Here is a 19,184-nt window from a genome sequence, read left to right on the forward strand (position 1 = left end):
TTTATATAATTGACCGATGCTGAATTTGAACAAATCTATTTCTTTACTTACTACTGGCAGCCCTTTGCATCCTTCTCTGTTCCAGTTGACTTTTCAATTGGTCTGCAAAAGAATAAGAAATTCAAACTTGATATTTGCAGTAACTGTAACCATCTCCATTTAACAAGATGGTCTCAGACATGTACCAGGATGTATATTATATTCTTACTATCAAGTGGCATACTAATAATTAGTTTCAGATGAGCAGAGGCAAATGAGAACAAGATCTACAAAATATGAGAAAGAAGCTACAGAAAATTGTGAAAATTGTAAAAATTATTCATTTCCATCTTGGGTACTAGCCTCCATAGTATCCAAGACATCTTCAAGGAGCGGTGCCTCAGAAAGGCAGCATCCATTATTAAGGACTCCCATCACCCAGGAAATGCCTGCTTCTCATTGCTACCAGTACAGGAGCCTGAAAGCACACACTCAACAATTGAGGAACAGCATCTTCCCCTCTGCCATCTGATCCTAAATGGACATTGAACCCATGAACACTACTTCACTTTTTTATATTATTTCTGTTTTTGCACTGTTTTTAACTTAATTTCACACATATATATACTGTAAATGATTTACTTATTTGTCTTTTTCTATATTATCATGTATTGCATTGTACTGCTGTGACTAAGTTAAGAAATTTAAGGGCATATGCCAGTAATGTTAAACCTGATTCTGATTTTAGAACATTTAATTCATTATTTTAACAGATTGCTTTAACAAGTGGAATTCACGATTCTTACGCTTGGAATGCAAGCTCAGTCAATGCAACTGTGTTCATTCATGTGAAGCAGAAACTTAGTTTCATTTACAACTGAATGTTATGTAGATGCTCAAGCACAGATCTCTAACCTAATCATACTAAGTTCATCAGATTCAGTCATGGAGAAAACAGCATTGAACATAATACTCTAGATAAGGTCTCTAACCACCAATTTATGGAGATCAAACAAAAATTCCTAGTTTCTACACTTTTCCCTCTTTTTGTAAAATTTGAATCCTGTGTATACTTTAAATGTGTTATTAGCTTATCTTGTCACTTTAAACAATCCTTAGTTGCAAATATCCAGACATTTTGCTTAAAGTAACATGAATAGCTGGAGTATTGTGTACAATTCTGGTCCTTAGGAAAGATGTAGTAACAATAGACAGAATGCAGGAGAGATTTATCAGAAAGTTGCCTGGAACGCAGGTTTAATGTTTTTGGGTAGATGGTATAGGCAGGGTTTATTCTCACTGGAACACAAGAGGCTGAGAAGTAACTTTATAGGTTTATAGAAGAGATTTCTGAAGTTATGAGGACATAAAGAGGATGAATAATCAATGTCATTTTCATGATGAAGAGGAGCCTAATTGGCCTTGAGGAGCTGTTGGACAGTAAGATTATGAACCAGCAGTGAAGAAATAGCACCGTAATCCCAAGCCAAGGCAGTGTGTGCCTTGTTGGAGCTGTACTCATCCAGGCAAGAGCAGAGTGTTCTACCAAATCTTGAGGACTTGGGATATGAGTCACAAAGTACAAAGTAACTATTCCAAAAATATAATACTGTAGATGCTGAAAAGCTGAAATAATATACAACATGTCAGAAAATTCTTCACAGGTCAAGCAGCATCTTTGGAGAAACATTTCAGGTCAATAACAAGTTATTTGGAAATTGTCAAACTACTAGATAGTTATGTAATAGTTTGAAACATTTCTTAATTATTTAGCTTTAAACAAATTTTCAAGACTTCTTCCTGACCAAAAATATAGAACATTAAGATAAACCTTCATAAAATACAGAAAAGAAAATTCTTAAAATACTAGTGGACCTTCCTTCTTTTGTACGACGGTAAATGGATCCTACCAAATGTCTCTTAAGCTTTTAAAAGATGTGCTTCTGGTCCTATGAATCCACTGAATTAGAAACAATTTTGTGTTTAGAATTCTGAACCATTAATAATTCATTTGTTTGATGATAGTTAATAAATATTGTCCTCATCTTTATGAAAATTCTTTGTCCTAAGAGTAGTATATTGCAACAAACTGCATATTGGTTATGAATTATGAAAGTAGTTGCAACTTTAGGGTCAGAATCTGGCCATTATTCATCTCTGTTACAGAATGTTCTTAAAAATCAAACCCTGATGGTCCAGATAAGTAAAGGTTTAAGGCTTTCTGAGTATAAATGTTTATAATAGCGAGTAACTGCATGTCCTTAGACCAACCTTGTCCGTAATAACTGCATGCTTGTACATGGGAAGAATCTTTCAATGCCCAGCCTTGGGTAGTCAATGCAGGGGAGAAGGAAACGGAGAGGTGGTAGGGGGCTGTGGGGGAGAGATAGAGAGAGCTATATGGAAGCTAGTGCTCATGATGGAGCTGACTAAGTTTACAACTCATCACTATCTGAAATTCTGCCAACAATAGTTGTATCATCAGCTAATTTATAGATGGTGTTTGAACTGTGCCTAGCCACAGTCATAGGTGTAAAGTGAGTAGAGGAGTGGGCTAAGATTAGGTACATTGTAGACCCTTATGGTGCATCTTTGTGTTTTTTTTGAGAGGAATGAAATACTCAGAACTGAAATGAAAGGAAAAATATGTAACGTTAAAATCTGGTGGTTATGAGCCAACATCTGGTGTGTACAGGAAATGGGAAAGCCAAAAGCTAATGTCTGAGAGAAACAAAATTTAGTTTAGCAACTAATTTCTACAAGTTGTCAACAATTTATGAAACATTATTGGATTAACCAGCTACTTTTCAGGTTGACAGTGAACAATCTGTTGCAGAGCTAGAAATCTGAGAATTCCCTAATGTCGACAATTTAAATCATGCTCGTGATATGGTAAATTCATGGAGTACAGTGTGGAAAAATGTAAAGTTATTCATAATGAGAGGAAAAGTTGTAAAACAGACTGTGTTTTAATGGGGATAAACCAGTAAATACTGGTATAGATGGGATTTTGTGAAAGTTAGAACAAAGAACATAGGGCAGTATAGCACAGCATAGGCCTTTCAGTGCAGTATATTGCACCAATCTCTTAACCTACAGTAAGATCAATCTACCCTTCCCTCCTACATAGCCCTTCATTTTTCTGATATCCATGTGTTGATCTGAGAGTCTATTAAATTTCCCTAGTATATCTGCCTTTAGCTACACCTCTGGCGATGCGATCCACGTGCACACCTCTCTATGTGCAAAGATCCTACCTCTCACATTCGTCCTAAATTTTCCTTGAATTACTTTAAAATTATGCCTTAAAATAACCTTAAAGAGGATATTTCTAGTTCACGCAACCTAACTTCATATTACATGCTCTCTAACCCAGGCGGCATTCTGGTAAATCTTCATTGCATCTTCTCCAAATCTTCCACATCATTCTCAAAATGAGGCAAACAGAACTGAACACAAATACTCCACGTGTTATCTAACCAGAATTTTATAGGGCTGCCACATTACCTCATGGCTCTTGAACATAATTACTTGACTAATGAAGACCAACACTTCGTACACCTTCTGAACAACCCTATCAATTCATGTGGCAACTTTGAGGGATCTACGGACATGGATCCCAAGATCCAACTGTTCCTTGTACTGCTAAGAATCATGCTACTAACCTTGTACTCTGCCTTCAAATTCAAACTTCCAAAGTGTATCAATTTACATTTTTCTGGATTGAACTCCATCTGTCAATTTCAGCCCAGCTATGCATCCTATGAAATGTCCAGTTGTAACAATGACAACCTTGTAGACTATCCACAACATGACCTACCTTCATGTCTTCTTCAAACCCACCTTCCCACTTCCTCATCAAAGTCTTTTACAAAAATCATGAAGAATATGGGGTCCCAGAACAGATACCTGCAGGACACTAGTCGTCACCAACCTGCAGGAAGAATATGCTTCATCTACTACCATCCTCTGGATTCTTCTGAAAGTTAACATAGCCAAATTTCACTGGATCCCATGCCACCTGACCTTCTGAAGGAGCCCACCACGGGCACCTTGTCAAATACTTTACTAAAATCCATATACACCACATCCACTACTCTACCTCCATAATTTGTTTTGTCACTTTCTTAAAGAATTCAATCAGGCTCGTGAGGTATGGCCTGCCCCTCACAAAGCCATATTGACTATCCATAATCAGACTATGCTTCTTCAAATATTCATAATTCCAGTCTCTAAGATTCCTTTCCAATAGTTTGCCCTGCACTAACGTGAGACTCACTGTTCTATAATTCTTAGAATTATCCCTATTAGCTTTCTTGAACAAAGGATTAACATTTTCTAACTTCCCATCTTCAGGTACTAATTCTATGACTAGCGAGGACGCAAAAATCATAGCCAAAGATGCAGTAATCTTTTTTCTCCATTCCCATAGTAACCTGGTGTATATTTCACTGGTGGCTTATGTATCCTAATGCTTTACAAAGGTTCCAACATATTCTCTTTCTTAACACTGACATCTCCCAGCATATCAGCCAGTCATCGCAGTCAAGGTCCCTCTCACTGGTATATATTGAAGCAAAGTATGACTAAAGACCTCCTCTACTTCCTCCAACTCCAACACATATTTCCTCTACTATCCCTGATTAGTCCTTCTTTCTCTCTAGTAATCCGACTGTTCACCATATACATGTAGAACACCTTAGGGTTTTCCTTAATCCTACTTGCCAAGGCCTTCTCATGTTCCATTCTAGTTCTCCTAAATCCCATCTTAAGTTCCTTCCCAGATAGCTTGTAACTTTAGAACCCCGTCTGATTCCTGCTTCCTAAACTTTAAGTAAGCTTCTTTCCTCCTCTTCAACTACATGTTCCACATCAACCACGGTTCCTTTCCCTGCCTCAATGGGACAAACTGATCCAAAATCCCATTTAAGTGCTCCATAAACAACCTCCACATTTCTGTTGTGTATTTCTCAGAGCACACCTGTTCCCAATTTACTCTCCCAATTTCTTGCCTAGTAGCACCATAATTCAGGGAGTCGTAGTCTCTGTCCCCGAAATGCTGACCTACAGAGAGATCTACACCAGATCACGTTCATTGCCCAGTATCAGATTCAGCATGACTCTCCTCCAGTCAGCCCCTCTTCATTTGGCGTCAAGATGCTTCTTGGACACATCCCATCTAAAACTTTTGTACTAAGGAATGTCAATCAATATTGTGGAAGTTGAAGTCACCTATGAGAACAACCCTGTTATTTTTGCATCTTTCCAAAATTTGCCTCGATCTGCTCCTCAGTTGTTCCTCTAAATGGTAAAGTAAACATTTGGCAAGTATGGCAGATGATATTTTTTTCTTTCACAATGGGGTTGGACTATAAGAGTTAAATTCACAAACTGGTAAATAGGTTAATTATTATTGTCACATGCACTGAGGTACAGTAAAAAAACTTGGTTTGCATGCTATCCATACAGATCATTTAATTACAACAGCTGTACCAAGGTAGTAAGGAGAAAAAAATAACAGAGTGTAGAATTAAGTGTAACAGCTATAGAGAAAGTGCAGTGCAGGTAATCAATAAAATGTAAGGCCATAACAAGGTAGACTGTGAGGTCAAGAATCAATCTTATCATATTATTGGGCTTTTCAATAGTTTTATAACAGCAGGATAGAAGCTGATCTTGAGCTTGCTAGTACATGTTTCCACACTTCTATATGTCCTCCCCTATGGAGTGCGGAGAAGAGAGAATGTCCAGACTGGGTAAGGTCTTTAATTATGCAGTCTGATTTACCAAGGTAGCAGGAAGAATCCATAACAGGGAAGCTAGTTCCATTACATGGTGAGCTATGGTCACAACTCTCTGCAGTTTCTTCTGGTGTTGCTAAACATTTTAAAGGATTTTGTTGAGAACATACCTGGAAAGCTATCTAAAGTTTGTTCTCCAAACTTAAGGCTAGAGCAACCTGGTTTAGCTTGTGCAGCATAGATCAGTCAGTTTGATTTCTAGAATAGGAGGGTCGTCCAAAAAGCGAAACTATCATTGATGCATAGAAGAATAGGAAGTGATTTCATTGAAACATTCAAGGCTCTGAGAGGGGCTGATGGAGGGGCTGTTTCCTCGGATGCATTTAAAAGACAAGTGGATATGTGCAGAGAAAGGGATGGTTCAGAGACTTATTGGTCAAACACAAGAAAATGAAACCAACTTAGGTGGACACATTAATTGGCAAGGACAAATTGGGCTGAAGGGCCTATTTTAATGCTGTATTGCTCTATGACTCTAACTAGGAGGCATGGTTTAGAATGAGAGGTTGACCTTCTGGGACTGATATGGGGGTTTCCTTTACTTGAAGGTTACAACCCTTTGTAATTCCCTTCTCCAGAAAGCAGTGGATGCTCAGTTGCTGAGCACATTCAACACTGAGTGATGGGAGTTTTGGCACCAAAGGAATTAAGAGATGTGAAGATAGGGTGTCAAAGTTGATGAATGTCAGAGCATGACTGAATGGCTGGATGGCCCTTAGCTGTTTGTATTTCTGTCCACAATGAACAGAACTTAACAATTCAACACCTCAAGCTTGTTCTAATATTTAATTCGATCACAACTGAACTGTAAATTAAAATTGTAGAATCATACCGCATAGAAGCAGCCCATACACCTCACACATGCCAACCATGAGACCTATCTACACGAAACCTATTTGCTTGAATTAGGACTACATCCATCTATTCCTTTCCTATTCAATTACATGACCAAATGCCTTTAAATGCTGAAATTGCATCTGCATCAATCATCTCATCTTAACACTATATGTCTTCTACACACCTTAGTTCTATAGTTTCCACCTCAAGGAAAAAATCATTTGATAAGTTTTTAATCAACACCATTCTTCTCCCTTTCCACTCAAAGCAGTCTCAACTTGTTTGAAGTCTGGAGACAGATATCTCCTGGCCACAGCGTGAAGAATTGGCTTCTAATGTCCATCCTGAATGGCTAAGTTATAATTCCAAGCATTTTGCATTATTTTCTAGAACTTCCAATCAAAGGAAATAGTTTCTCTCTATCTATCTTCTTAAATCCTTGAACTTTAGTCCATTGCTGTGTACACTCACTTTCTTACTCTTTCTGCATCTTCACTTAGTCGTAGTGCAAGCAAACAGCTCATTTGGCCTAGTTGTCTGATTGAGGTAGTCACGTTTTTCTTTAGCCCACATCACTCTTAACTTTTCCTATAAATGAACCTGCCTAAAAGACTTCAAAAAATTGTAATCCTATGCACCTCCACCATTTCATCTAGCAACTCTTTCCACGCATCCAGAGTGCGTCTAAAATTGTTGCCTGCAAGTCTCTTTTCAATTATTCCCTCTCTCACCTTAAACCTTTGCATAAGCTTTAGACACCCCAATGTGGTAAAAAAAAGATTCATCATCAATCTCTACAGCACCTTAGCTATGCCCCTCATGATTTTATAAATTTCCATAATGTCACCCCTCATCCTCCTGTACAGCTGGAAAAAGCCTTAGCCTATCCAGTCTCTCCTCATAATTTTAGCATTCGATTTCCAGTACCCTTGTTTGCACCCTTCCTTGCATTAATGATATTCTCCATGCCCAGGTGACCAGAACTGCACATAGTATTCCAAGTGCAGCTTCACCAATATTTTGTAAGGCTATAATATGATGCCCTAACTCTTGTAAGCAAGCATGCCAAACGTCTTCTCACCATTCTGTCTACATACATCTTCACTTTCAGGGAATAATGTACCTTGGTATATTCTCTGTTCTGTGACACTTTCCAGGATCCCTATCATTTATTGCGTAAATCTTGCCCTGGTTAAAATAACTAAGATGCAGCACCTCACACTTGTCACAAGTTAACTGATAGTAAAACACTATTAACCATAGTTCACAGTAAGTTGTTTTTGCAACAGCACTGTACAGTACTAGTTAACTCAAAGATATACAAGTGGATTGGAAAAGATGTAAGGCAGGCAATAAATGTGCCATCAGGCACTACTGAATGTAAGGTATTGTCCAGTCTACATGGATGTTTTGCACGAATAATGGCGACAGTTAGTTGTGGAGCTGTGGCATATTGAACTATTCACGATAGTCTTACAGCTGGGAGTCATAAGAGTCAGTACAGAAAAGCTTATTAAGCACACAAGTAAATATTTCCATAGAAGATGAATGTCTGCCTCATATTACACTGATCCAGAGATGACAGTCTTCAACTGAATTATCTGTCATTAAACTTGGCCTCATAAAAATTGAATTACTTCATGGGGACATGATTAGTTGAATTTCCAAGTGAGTAGCTAGTTTCTGAATCTTAGACTATTACATCCCATTTCTGAATGAAGTTTCTGATTTGGTGCCATAAATTCCAAACTGACCAACCAATGATCTTTGCTCAAGCAGTAAATGGTGACCTTATATTCTGATGAAAATAAATTAAAGAGTGCTGTGCAATATTTAGGGAGACAGAAAGAAAGCAGTCTGCACACTTTATTGTTAAAGATTCTAATCAATGCTCTGTTGAATAAAGAAGAAATGTATTGTCTGCTGTTTCAGGGTTATCTGCCAATTAAGTGTGTTTTTAGTTAATGGTGTTAACATGAATCATTGAGGCTTCATAATTTAAAACTAGGCTTTAATAAAGAACATTACAAACTGGTGTATATTGCTATAATGAGAGTCAACATGCATTACCATCACTCTATAAAGCTGACAGCAACTTCAAACATTAGCACATGTGCAGATAGAACTTATCATAGCCAATGAACCTGATTGAAACTGGATGATTAAAGTGGGGGCATATAATATAGCAAAAAACTTGCGGGAAGTTAGAGGATTGGGAAACTTTTAAAAATCAACAGAACACAACTAACAAAATGATAAGGAGAGAAAAGAGGAAATGTGAAGGTAGGCTCGCCAATAATATCAAGGAGGATACCAAAAGATTTTTTTCAGGTATATAACGAGTAAAAACAAGTCAAGAGTGGATATTGGACTGCTAGAAAATGAAGCTGGAGAGGTAGTAATGGGAAACAAAGAAATGGCAGATGAACATGAAGTATTTTAGCCAGTTTTCTCTGTAGAAGGCAGTATGCTGGAAATTCGAAAATACCACAGGGCAGAAGTGAGTGTAGTTGCCTTTACTAAGAAGGTGCTTAGCAAGCTGAAAGGTCTGAAGGTAGATAAATCACCTGGTCCAGATGGACTACACCCCAGGGTTCTGAAAGGGGTAGCTGAAGAGATTGTGGAGACGTTAGTCATGATCTTTCAAAAAATCCATTATTAAGGATGAGGTTTCAGGGTACTCAGAGGCACATGATAAAGTTGGCCGAAGTCAGCATGGTTTCCTTAAGGTGAAACCTTGCATAACAAGACTGTTGGAATTCTTTGACAAAATAACAGGCAGGATAGACAAAGGTGAGTCAGTGGATATTATTTCTGTGGACCTCCAGGGTCATTGGATAATGTCTCTTGTAGCATACTGGTGAAGTAGCAACTGAAGGCATGTTTTTGTCTTGGTCTCAGAAAATTAGCTGAATCGCAAGAGGTAAGGATTAGGGAATCACTAACAGTCATTCAAAATGTCAGGAAATGACCAGTGACTCCCACAAAGATCTGTGGAGGGGGCCAAAACTTAGAAATCCAATTTAGTGGCACTGACTTTTTATTCAGCAGCCTAATATTAAAGATAAATTTTATTCTTGAGTAGAATTGTGATGATTTCCAGGATGAATGTATCATTCAGGAATCTCCACTGACCATTTCCTGTTGTCAATCTGCATATGCCAATGGTGCAATGAAAGTAAAGTATAAGTTTCTCTGTAACTGTTACACCTTATTCTACATTCTGTTATTGTTTTTCCTTGTATCTCAATTTCACTGTTGAAATGATCTGTATGGATGGTATGCAAAGCATGTTTTTCACTGTACCTCAGTACATTTGACAATAATAACCAAAGTACACGATATCTTGTGCTGCCTTGATTAGAGTGATATTAGGAGAATTTCTCCAGTACATGATGCTGGTTGTTACTGATCCACTTTAATACTGCTGCTTTCTTGGCATACAGCATCTTTTAAAAGTCATCTCCTCTAAAAAAGTCTTTCACTACAGGCAATCTGTTTATGATTCAGCAACTTCATACTAACCATCTCTCCCACTGTGATCAGGCCCCAACTGGGTGAACTCCCACTGGCCAATAATCATTCCTTCTCCCACATGTGATGAGACTCCAACTCATCAAATTCCAGCCAATTGATGATCACCCCATTCGCCCAAAGCCCGTAACTCAGTAACTTCCCACCCAACATCAATTATCCCCTCTCCTACTGGAAGTCAGCCCCTAACTCAACAGTTATTTAGCCAACTGATGATCTTATTCCCATTGCCACAATTCAATAGCAGCTGTAGCACACCTCCCTATTGTTCCCACTTGCCCACTCTGACCAAGGCTCGAATTCATCTATTTTGTAGTGTACACTGGAAGTGTATGTGAAGGAAGAACCTCATCAACTTCTTAAGGGATAATGTTAATTTATCATCACTCTACATCTTGTGCTTCAAATGATACTAAACGTTTACATTTAGAAATTGTGGACCCATAGTTAAAATTCTTGAACTATTATTAGCCTGTATTTCTCAACAACTTAGATGATGGAAAATAACCTACATATCCAAGACACAAAGTTAAGTAACATTCCAAACAGTGGAGATGAAAACATATTATAGAGATATTAATAGATCATGTAGATAGCTGTACTAAAGATAATGAACTCCAGTTCAGAGAAATGTTTGCATTACTGACCCAAAAGGGATTGAATAATATACTTTATTAATCTAGAAACAATGGACTGCCAAAAAGAGATAATGAATCCAGTAAAATGCCATGGAACCTCAGACCATCTGGATTCCAGCACCTGCAGCCTCTTGTGTCTTCAGTAAAATATTATTGATAGATAGAAAGGAAGGCAAATGTAATGGAGGCTTTATATTGAGACTGGTGTGATTAAGCTGGGCAGGCAAAATATGACATAAAATGCATTTGTTATACAGGGCTGAGTGTATGCAAATAATTGTAGCACCACACCACAAGGAAGATAGGTTAGCCTTGAAAGGAATGCAGGATAAATTTAATAGAGTGATACCAGGATTACAATGATGAAGTAGTGAGTAGTGACCATGAAACCTGGGTTATATTTCCTGTAAATATGAGCATCAAAACATACAGAGAACATACAGTAGGTCACAGAATAGGACAGTACAGGGACAGATCCCATAATCCATCATGTCACTGCCAACCACAATGCCAATTTACAAATAATCCGAACTACTTGAACATGGACTATATCCCTCCATTCTCCACGGATATGTGTACCCATCTGAAAACCTCTTATATGGCATTGCAATGCTTGCTTTCATCACTACTCCTGGCAGCAAATTCCAGACACCAACGACATTGTGTACAAAGAAACACCTTTAACTTAAAGCTATGCACTCTAGTATTTGACACATCTATTCTAGAAAGAAATACAACTTACCCCGTGCCTCTAATAATTTTATAACCCTCTGTCATGTTGGTCTTCAGCCTCTGATACTCCTGAGGAAATAGTTTAAGTATGTCGAACCTCTCATTATAGTTCATGCACTCTAATCCAGGCAGCATCCTGGAGAACCTCTTCCACAGACTCTCCAAAACCTCTACATCCTTCCAATGATGGGCAAGTAGAATTTGGATATCACTCAGACAACAGTGAGAAAGTTCTGAGGAAGATGAAGAAGACTGTACATGTTAACCTGGGGTGCTGCCATACAACTCCAATGAACCAGGTTTATGAAGTGCAAGTGATGTGGCAATGAATGGGTGAAGAAAAGACAATGAAGAGTGTTGGGTGGAAGACTAAAGGTACTGATGAGAAAATAAGAGAATGTGAGGAAAACTAAAGATAATTCATGGGAAAATGATGTGTCAATATTTCCCTGGAGTGTAGGAGGTTAAGAAGTGACCTTATAGAGGTTTATAAAATCATGAGGGACATTGATAGGGTGAATAAGGGAAAGATTTCAGTGGAACCTGAGGGACAGCATTTTCAAACTGAGTGTGGTGGGTACATGAAACAAGCTGTTAGAGGAAGTGGTGGAGGCAGATATAACTACAACATTTAAAAACGTTTGAACAGGTTCGTGGATAGGAAAGATTTGGAGGGATATCAAACAAATGCAGGCACATGGGACTAGTTCAAGGATTGAATGGGCCAACAACATTTTTTTTATGCTGTATAACTGCAATTCTATCACTCTAATGTAGGAGAGAAAAAAAAGATGGCAAAATAAACTGAAGAAGATGTCTTTGCGGATTGTGCTTTCCCATTCTTGATGTGCATTGCTGATAGACATCTTTAGGCATGGGATCTGAGGTGCTTGAAAACAATTAGTCCATTGGTTGGGCAAAGGAGTTTGAAGAATTGAGAAGGAATAAGGGCTCAAAGTTCATAAACTTATAGCACTGAAACATGAAAAAAACATTAAATTGCCATTTTAAATTCATGGAATTTTGAAGTAATTGTTCTGAGAGAATGAAATGCCACACATGTAAAACAAGAACAAAGATGTTGTTCAGTTGTGATTGTACCTTGTATGTCAAAGATAACTGACATCTCATTTAATATGCAGTCAGATTTTTATTGCTTTTTGCAACCAAAGCATTACAAAATAGTTGAAACTTCACATTAATTCACAAAAAATGCAGTGATTCCCTTGATGTAGATTACAAAAAAGTAGCCTTTGAAGCAGACAGAAAATATGGGATTTCAAAGGAAAAGATCATGAGATCTTGGTGATCTATCACCTAATGCCATTCATCTGCCTCTTCTTTCATTCTCTTTAATTACTTGCTGATCAGATAGTTATGTCCCTTGCAGTCCAAAATGGATTGTATCTCTAATGTCCAACTGTACTGGCATTTGCTAGGTCACTTCAAATGCCTGTTATTTGTCAACATGATTAGTGTGCCTGAAGTCATAAGTAAGCATGATCAGCAAAAGGAAGTTGATTCCCTTTCCCAATAAACGATCTTGAACCTAATAAATTGTGTTCCTTAATTGTGTTCAATTGTGTTTGGTTTACAAATATTCACCCTTCACCATTGAGCTGGCAATTGAACGTACAGGAAGGTAAGCAGTTGCAGAGAGTAAAAGTCTCTGCCCAGTATATCATATGTACATCCCTCTCCATCATTGGTAGTATCTCCAGGAGGTGCTGCCTCAAGAAGACAACGTCTATTATCAAAGATCCCCACCATCTGGATCAAACCATATTTTGCATCCTGTACAGAAGCTTTATATCGCACACCACCAGTTTCATGAACAGCTATTTCCCTTCAACCATTCAGTTAATAAACCAACCAAAAAACCCTAATCACTACAGTTCTGCAACACTTTGACCACTTTGCACTTAAGTGTACTTCTTATTTCTAATTCTAATTCTTGTCAAAATTCTGTACAATTTATCTTGCAAATGCGGATTATATGATGCTATGTGCCTGTGAGGCTGTAAGTCACCTTTTCTTTGCACACATGTACTTCTGCATATGAAAATAAACATCCTTTAATCAACAATCATTAAGGAAAGAAAGTATGGAATCACTACTATTCTTTTGAGGCTAAATGGAATTCCTAGCTTTCGAGGCTTAAATAGCTTTTGACCATGTATCATGATTCGATCTGCCATTTGAAATTTCCATTTATTCTATTATAAACACAAGAGAACCTGCAGATGCTGAAAATCTTGAGCAACACTCACAAAATGCTGAAGGATTGCATCTGTAGTATTCAACTGTACTGGGTAGAATACTGGCCCATTTCAAAAGGCTGCTAACAGTCAACTGCATTAGTGTTCCCAAAGTCATAGGTAAGTGGAATCAGCATAAGAAAGCAGATCTTGGCACTAAACTGCTTATTCCCCTCAACAGATACTGCCTGACTTGCTAGGTTCCTCCAGCATTTGTGTGCATTGCTCATTTATTCTTTTAGTTCCCTAAGGATGTGGAAGCCATAGAAAGGGTGCAGAGGAGATTTACAAGGACGTTGCCTGGATTGGGGAGCATGCCTTATGAAAACAGGTTGAGTGAATTCAGCCTTTTCTCCTTGGAACGACAGAGAATGAGAAGCGACCTGATAGAGGTGTATAAGATGATGAGAGGCATTGATCATGCAGATAGTCAGAGGTTTTTGCCCAGGGCTGAAATTGTTGCCACAGGAGAAGCCTTGGTATCATTCATCATATTAGTGGAGATGGGGCACAGCAATCAACACAGTCTTCCTAGCCTCGGTGCTATGGAAAGAGGAATCACCATCACGGTGAGCAAACAATATCAGCTGTCACCTCTGATCTAGCAACACATTATGTTAGTCTGATAAATAATATCATAAATAAGATTAACTAATTTTCAAGATTTATACACCTGTAGAGAAAGATTATACAAAAGATAGTATTTCCACATCATAGTGAATAAATTTCATTTTATCAGAAAAGAAAACATGAAAATGGCTTAATAAAAGTCATGATGATAAAGCTAAGAGAAAAAAAATATCCAGTTCACATACTGGATAGGGTATATGTGGACATTCAAATAAAGTGTCTCATAGAAAATAAATTGCAAAGTGATAAGTTATCGGCACCTCAGGTTAAGTGGCTCAACAATTGGCAATAAGGATGAATGAATTAACAAAACTTGAGTGGTAGTGAAATACAGGTATTCATAGAATGATGAATGTTGGCAACATTTGCTGACTGGAGCAAATGGAACCATTGCAATGTTCTTTTGACTTCTTGCTGTTCGAGAAAATGCTATCAGATCTCACATCCATTTGAATAGTCAGTTTACCGGCACAGAAATGGAGATGGGTGCCACTTTGTCAGTGCTCATACACTCATGCACCTTTCTGAGATTTATTATGGGTTTCTTCTATTGTAACAGTACAGAGGTTAAGCTACTCTTCAAGACTGAGATTCTGGTTTAGCACTTAAGGACTGATGCTTCAATGAAGATGTATATTTTTTAAAGAGACTTGTGAAAAAATCAGTGGAAACACAAGAGTCTGCAGATGCTGGGATCTGGACCAATAAATATTCTACTGGAGGAATTCAGTAGATCAGACAATATCCTAATGGGTCCTGATGCAGGGTTTTAATGTGAAACATTGATTATTCCTTGATGTTTGAAGCTTATGAAGAAAAGACAATGTAATTTGGACAGGAAAAGAGAAAGAAAAATCTAGCTGTTTTAACTTAACAACTAAATATCTTCATCCAGTTCTGATGACTCTTCAGGAGTGACTGAATAACAGGGCCTGAGGGACTGTAAGAAAAGAGTTCAAGCAGTCACACTCATTTGGAAGTTACTGAGTCAGTCTAATCAGAAGGCAGCAATTCACATTAAACTAACCCAAACGGCTGAGAATCCCACTCAAACAAGCTGGCACAAGTTAGAAATAACGAAAATAAATAAAAGCAGACAGACTAATTATGCCCATTTAATTTGACCTGATCATGAAACAAATTGCATGAGTTGTAGAATTACAATTTACAATTAATACCATTTTAAAGAAGAGCTGGAGGCATTATCATGAATAATCTGCCCTCATTTAATGTGTTTACAGAGCTGCAGTGCTTTCTTGTCTCCTATACTTATTAAAAATTGTTCTCTTTTATTGTCTAGAACAATAATACCACTAGTGCAGCATAATGTGAATTCAGTAGCCTTGAAAAATAATTGACAGCTCTACCACCAGCTGTATACAGAAGTTTTCTGTGTGTTGAGGAAAACCACTCTTTGACCTAGTCATATACATGGCAAACACCAACAAGAGAATCCTAACTTATTATGAAGAAAGTAGTAAGGAAATTTTCTATCTAAACTCTACTACAAGGGTCATTTAAAGTAGGGTCTACAATCCATCAGTGCCAACAACAACCTGAATGGCTATGGTATAGGAAAATCAGCTCAATATTCTGCTACTAAAAAAGCATTCTGATGAAACAGAATATCATCCTGCAATCTTGGCCAAAGAAGATTATAGCTGAGAACTTAATGTTCAAGGATACACACTGCACTGAAAGGACAGGCAGGAAGACATGGGTGGCGGTGTTATTCTGTTGGTAAAAATGAAATCAAATCATTAGAAAGAGGTGACAAAACCCTGATGGGAGTTGTATACAGCCCCCCAAACAGTAGTAAGAATGTAGTCTACAAATTACAGCAGGAGATAGAAAATGCATGCCAAAAGGGCAATGACTATAGCCATGGGAATTTCGATATGCAGGTAGATTGGGAAAATCAGGTTGGTGCTGGAGTCAAAGCCACCATAAAACCCAGACAGCAAAAGTTAGTGGGAAATTAGAGGTTCGGGAGGCTTTAAAAAACCAACAGAAGGCAAATTTAAAAAGACATTAAGGTGGTAAAGATGGAATACGAAAGTAAGCTACTTAATAATATTAGAAGATACCAAAAGTTTCTTCAGATACATTAAGTGTAAAAGAGAGGCAAGAGTGGATATCAGTCCACTGGACAGTGATGAAGAGGTATTAATGGGGGACAAGGAAATGACGAATAAGTATTTTGCATCAGTCTTCACTGTGGCAGACACTAGCACAATGGTGTAAGTCTCAAGAGTCTGGAGTCATTAAGTATGTGAAGTAACCATTACTAGAGACAAGGTTTTTGGGAAACTGGAAGGTCTGAATGTAGATAAGTCACCTGGACCTGATTGTATACATCCCGGGGTTCTGAAAAAGGTTGCTGAAGAAATTGTGGAGGCATTAATAATGATCATTCAAGAATCATTAGATTCTGGAATGGTTCTAGAAGACTGGAAGATAGCAAATGTCACTCCGCTCTTCAAGAAGGGAGAGAGGCTGAAAAAAGGAAACTACAGACAGTTTGACCTCAGTGGTTGAGAAGATGTTGGAGTCAATTATTAAGGACGAGGTCTCAGACTGCTTGGAGGCACATGATAAAATAGGCCATAGTCTGCATGGTTTCCTCAAGGGAAAATCTTGCCTCACAAATCTGTTGGAATTCTTTGAAGAAATAACAAGCAGGATAGACAAAAGAAAATCACTTAATGTCGTGTACTTGGATTTTCAGAAGGCCTTTGACAAGGTGCTACACATCAGGCTGCTTATCAAGCTACGAGCCCATGGTATTACAGGAAAGATTACAGCATGAATAAAGCAGTGGCTGATTGTCAGGAGGCAAAGAGTGGGAATAAAGGAAACCTTTTCTGTTTGGCTGCTGGTGACTAGTGGTGTTCCATGAGGGCTTGTGTTGGGACTGATTATTTTATGTTATATGTCAATGATTTGGATGATAGAACTGATGGCTTTGTTGCAAAGTTTGCAGAAGACATGAAGATAGGTGGAGGGGCAGGTAGTTTTCAGGTAGTAAAGAGGCTACATAGGACTTGGACAGATTAGGAGAATGGGTAAAATAAGTGGCAGTTGGAATACAGTGTTAGGAAGTGTACAGTCATGCACTTTGGTAGAAGAAATGAGAGGTTGTCTATTTTCTAATTGGACAAGAAATACAAAACAAGAGATGCAAAAGGAGTTGGGAGTCCTTGTGCAGGATTCCCTAAAGGTTAATTTGCAGGTTGAGCCAGTGGTAATGAAGGCAAATGTGATGTTAGTATTTATTTCAAGAGGACTGGAATATAAAAGCAAGAATGTTATGTTGAGACTTTATAAAACACTGGTGAGACCTCACTTGGAGAACTGTGAGCAGTTTTGGGCCTCTTATCTTAGAAAGGACGTTGCTGAAACTGGAGAGAGTTCAAAAGAGCTTCACCGAAATGATTCCAGGATTTAATGGCTTGTCATATGAAGAGCATTTGATGGTTCTGGGCCTGTATTCACTGCAATTCAGAAGAGTGAGGGGTGACCTGATTGAAACCTATCTAAAGGTGGTAGCCCTTAATAAAATGGATGTGGAGGATGTTTCTTTTGGTGGGAGAGTCTAAGACTATAGGACACAGCTTCAGATTAGAGGGGCGTCTTTTTAGATCAAAAATGAGGAGACATTTCTTTAGTCTGAGAGTGGTGAATCTGTGGAATTCCCTGCCACAGATACCTGTGGAGGCCAAGCCTTTATGTATATTTAAGGCAAAAATTCTTGAGTGGTCAGGTCCTCCGTTGGTCAGAGTTGACCATGGATATTGTTTCTTAGCTGTCTAGATACCAAAGCCTGGGCAGTACAATATGGCGAGCAAGCTGTTGCCTGTGCAGCAAACTCCCCCTCTCCATCATCTGATGAACCCAAATGAACAGCAGAGACCAATATAGAGTTGCAGGAGCTGCCAGTCAGCATTGAATGTAAAGTAGGACTACTTTAGGGACTCCAGCTCCAGATTTTTTGAAGATGAAGATGATTATTTTTTATCTTCGATACCTCCTTTTACCAAGAGGTGCTTCTCAAATACTCCCGAAGCCTTTCCCAAGGGTGGGTATAGCTGCAAGCCAGCGGAGGTTTGAAATCAGAGATTACCCCCTTCTTGACAAACTGCCAACCACGGCTGATGAGCCCCATCTACCCAAAAGCCATGCTTTGAATGGTACATGACGACCCACAAGCTGGGAAACTATCCATGGAACAGAAGTAGGCCATTTTGTCCCTTGTGCTAAAGTTCAATATAAAATTTATTATCAGAGTACATTCATGTCACTGCATACTGAGACTGTTTATCCTGTGGACATACTCAGCAAATCTATAGAAGAGTATCAGTAAACAGGATCATTGAATAAGCAAGAGCATCAAAGACAGTAAACTGTTGAAAGGCAACTATAAATAAATAGCAATAAATAATAAGAACATGAAATGACAAGATAAAGAGTTCTTAAAGTGAGATCTTTGGTTGTGGGAACATCTCAATAGATGAGCGGAATAACCCTCTTTTGTTCAATAGCCCAATGGTTGAGGGGTGGTAACTGGTTTTGAACCTGGTGGTGCACGTCCTGGGATACTTGTACCTACTGCCTGAAAGCAGCAGAAGAGAAAGGAGCATGGCATGGGTGGTGAGGATATTTGATGACAGATGCTGCTTTCCCATGACAGAGTTTCATGTGGATGTGCTCAATGGTTGGGAGGGATTTACTCATTCTGTAGTGGACTGAGTCCACTTTTCTTTACCTTTTGTAGG

At 38.4% G+C, this 19,184-nt stretch overlaps 1 protein-coding gene across 3 annotated transcripts in view; it reads right to left on the bottom strand.

The window, feature by feature from the left end:
* kif6 (kinesin family member 6) overlaps nucleotides 1-19,184 on the bottom strand; it is a 553,299-nt gene that overhangs the window by 136,977 nt on the left and 397,138 nt on the right. For all 3 annotated transcript variants that reach the window (XM_059982794.1, XM_059982793.1, XM_059982792.1), the window contains one exon: nucleotides 52-102. In XM_059982794.1, coding sequence (XP_059838777.1) covers nucleotides 52-102 — 51 coding nt within the window. The remainder of the gene's footprint in view (nucleotides 1-51; nucleotides 103-19,184) is intronic.

Source organism: Hypanus sabinus, chromosome 10, assembly GCF_030144855.1.
Source record: "Hypanus sabinus isolate sHypSab1 chromosome 10, sHypSab1.hap1, whole genome shotgun sequence".
NCBI classification, from domain to species: domain Eukaryota; kingdom Metazoa; phylum Chordata; class Chondrichthyes; order Myliobatiformes; family Dasyatidae; genus Hypanus; species Hypanus sabinus.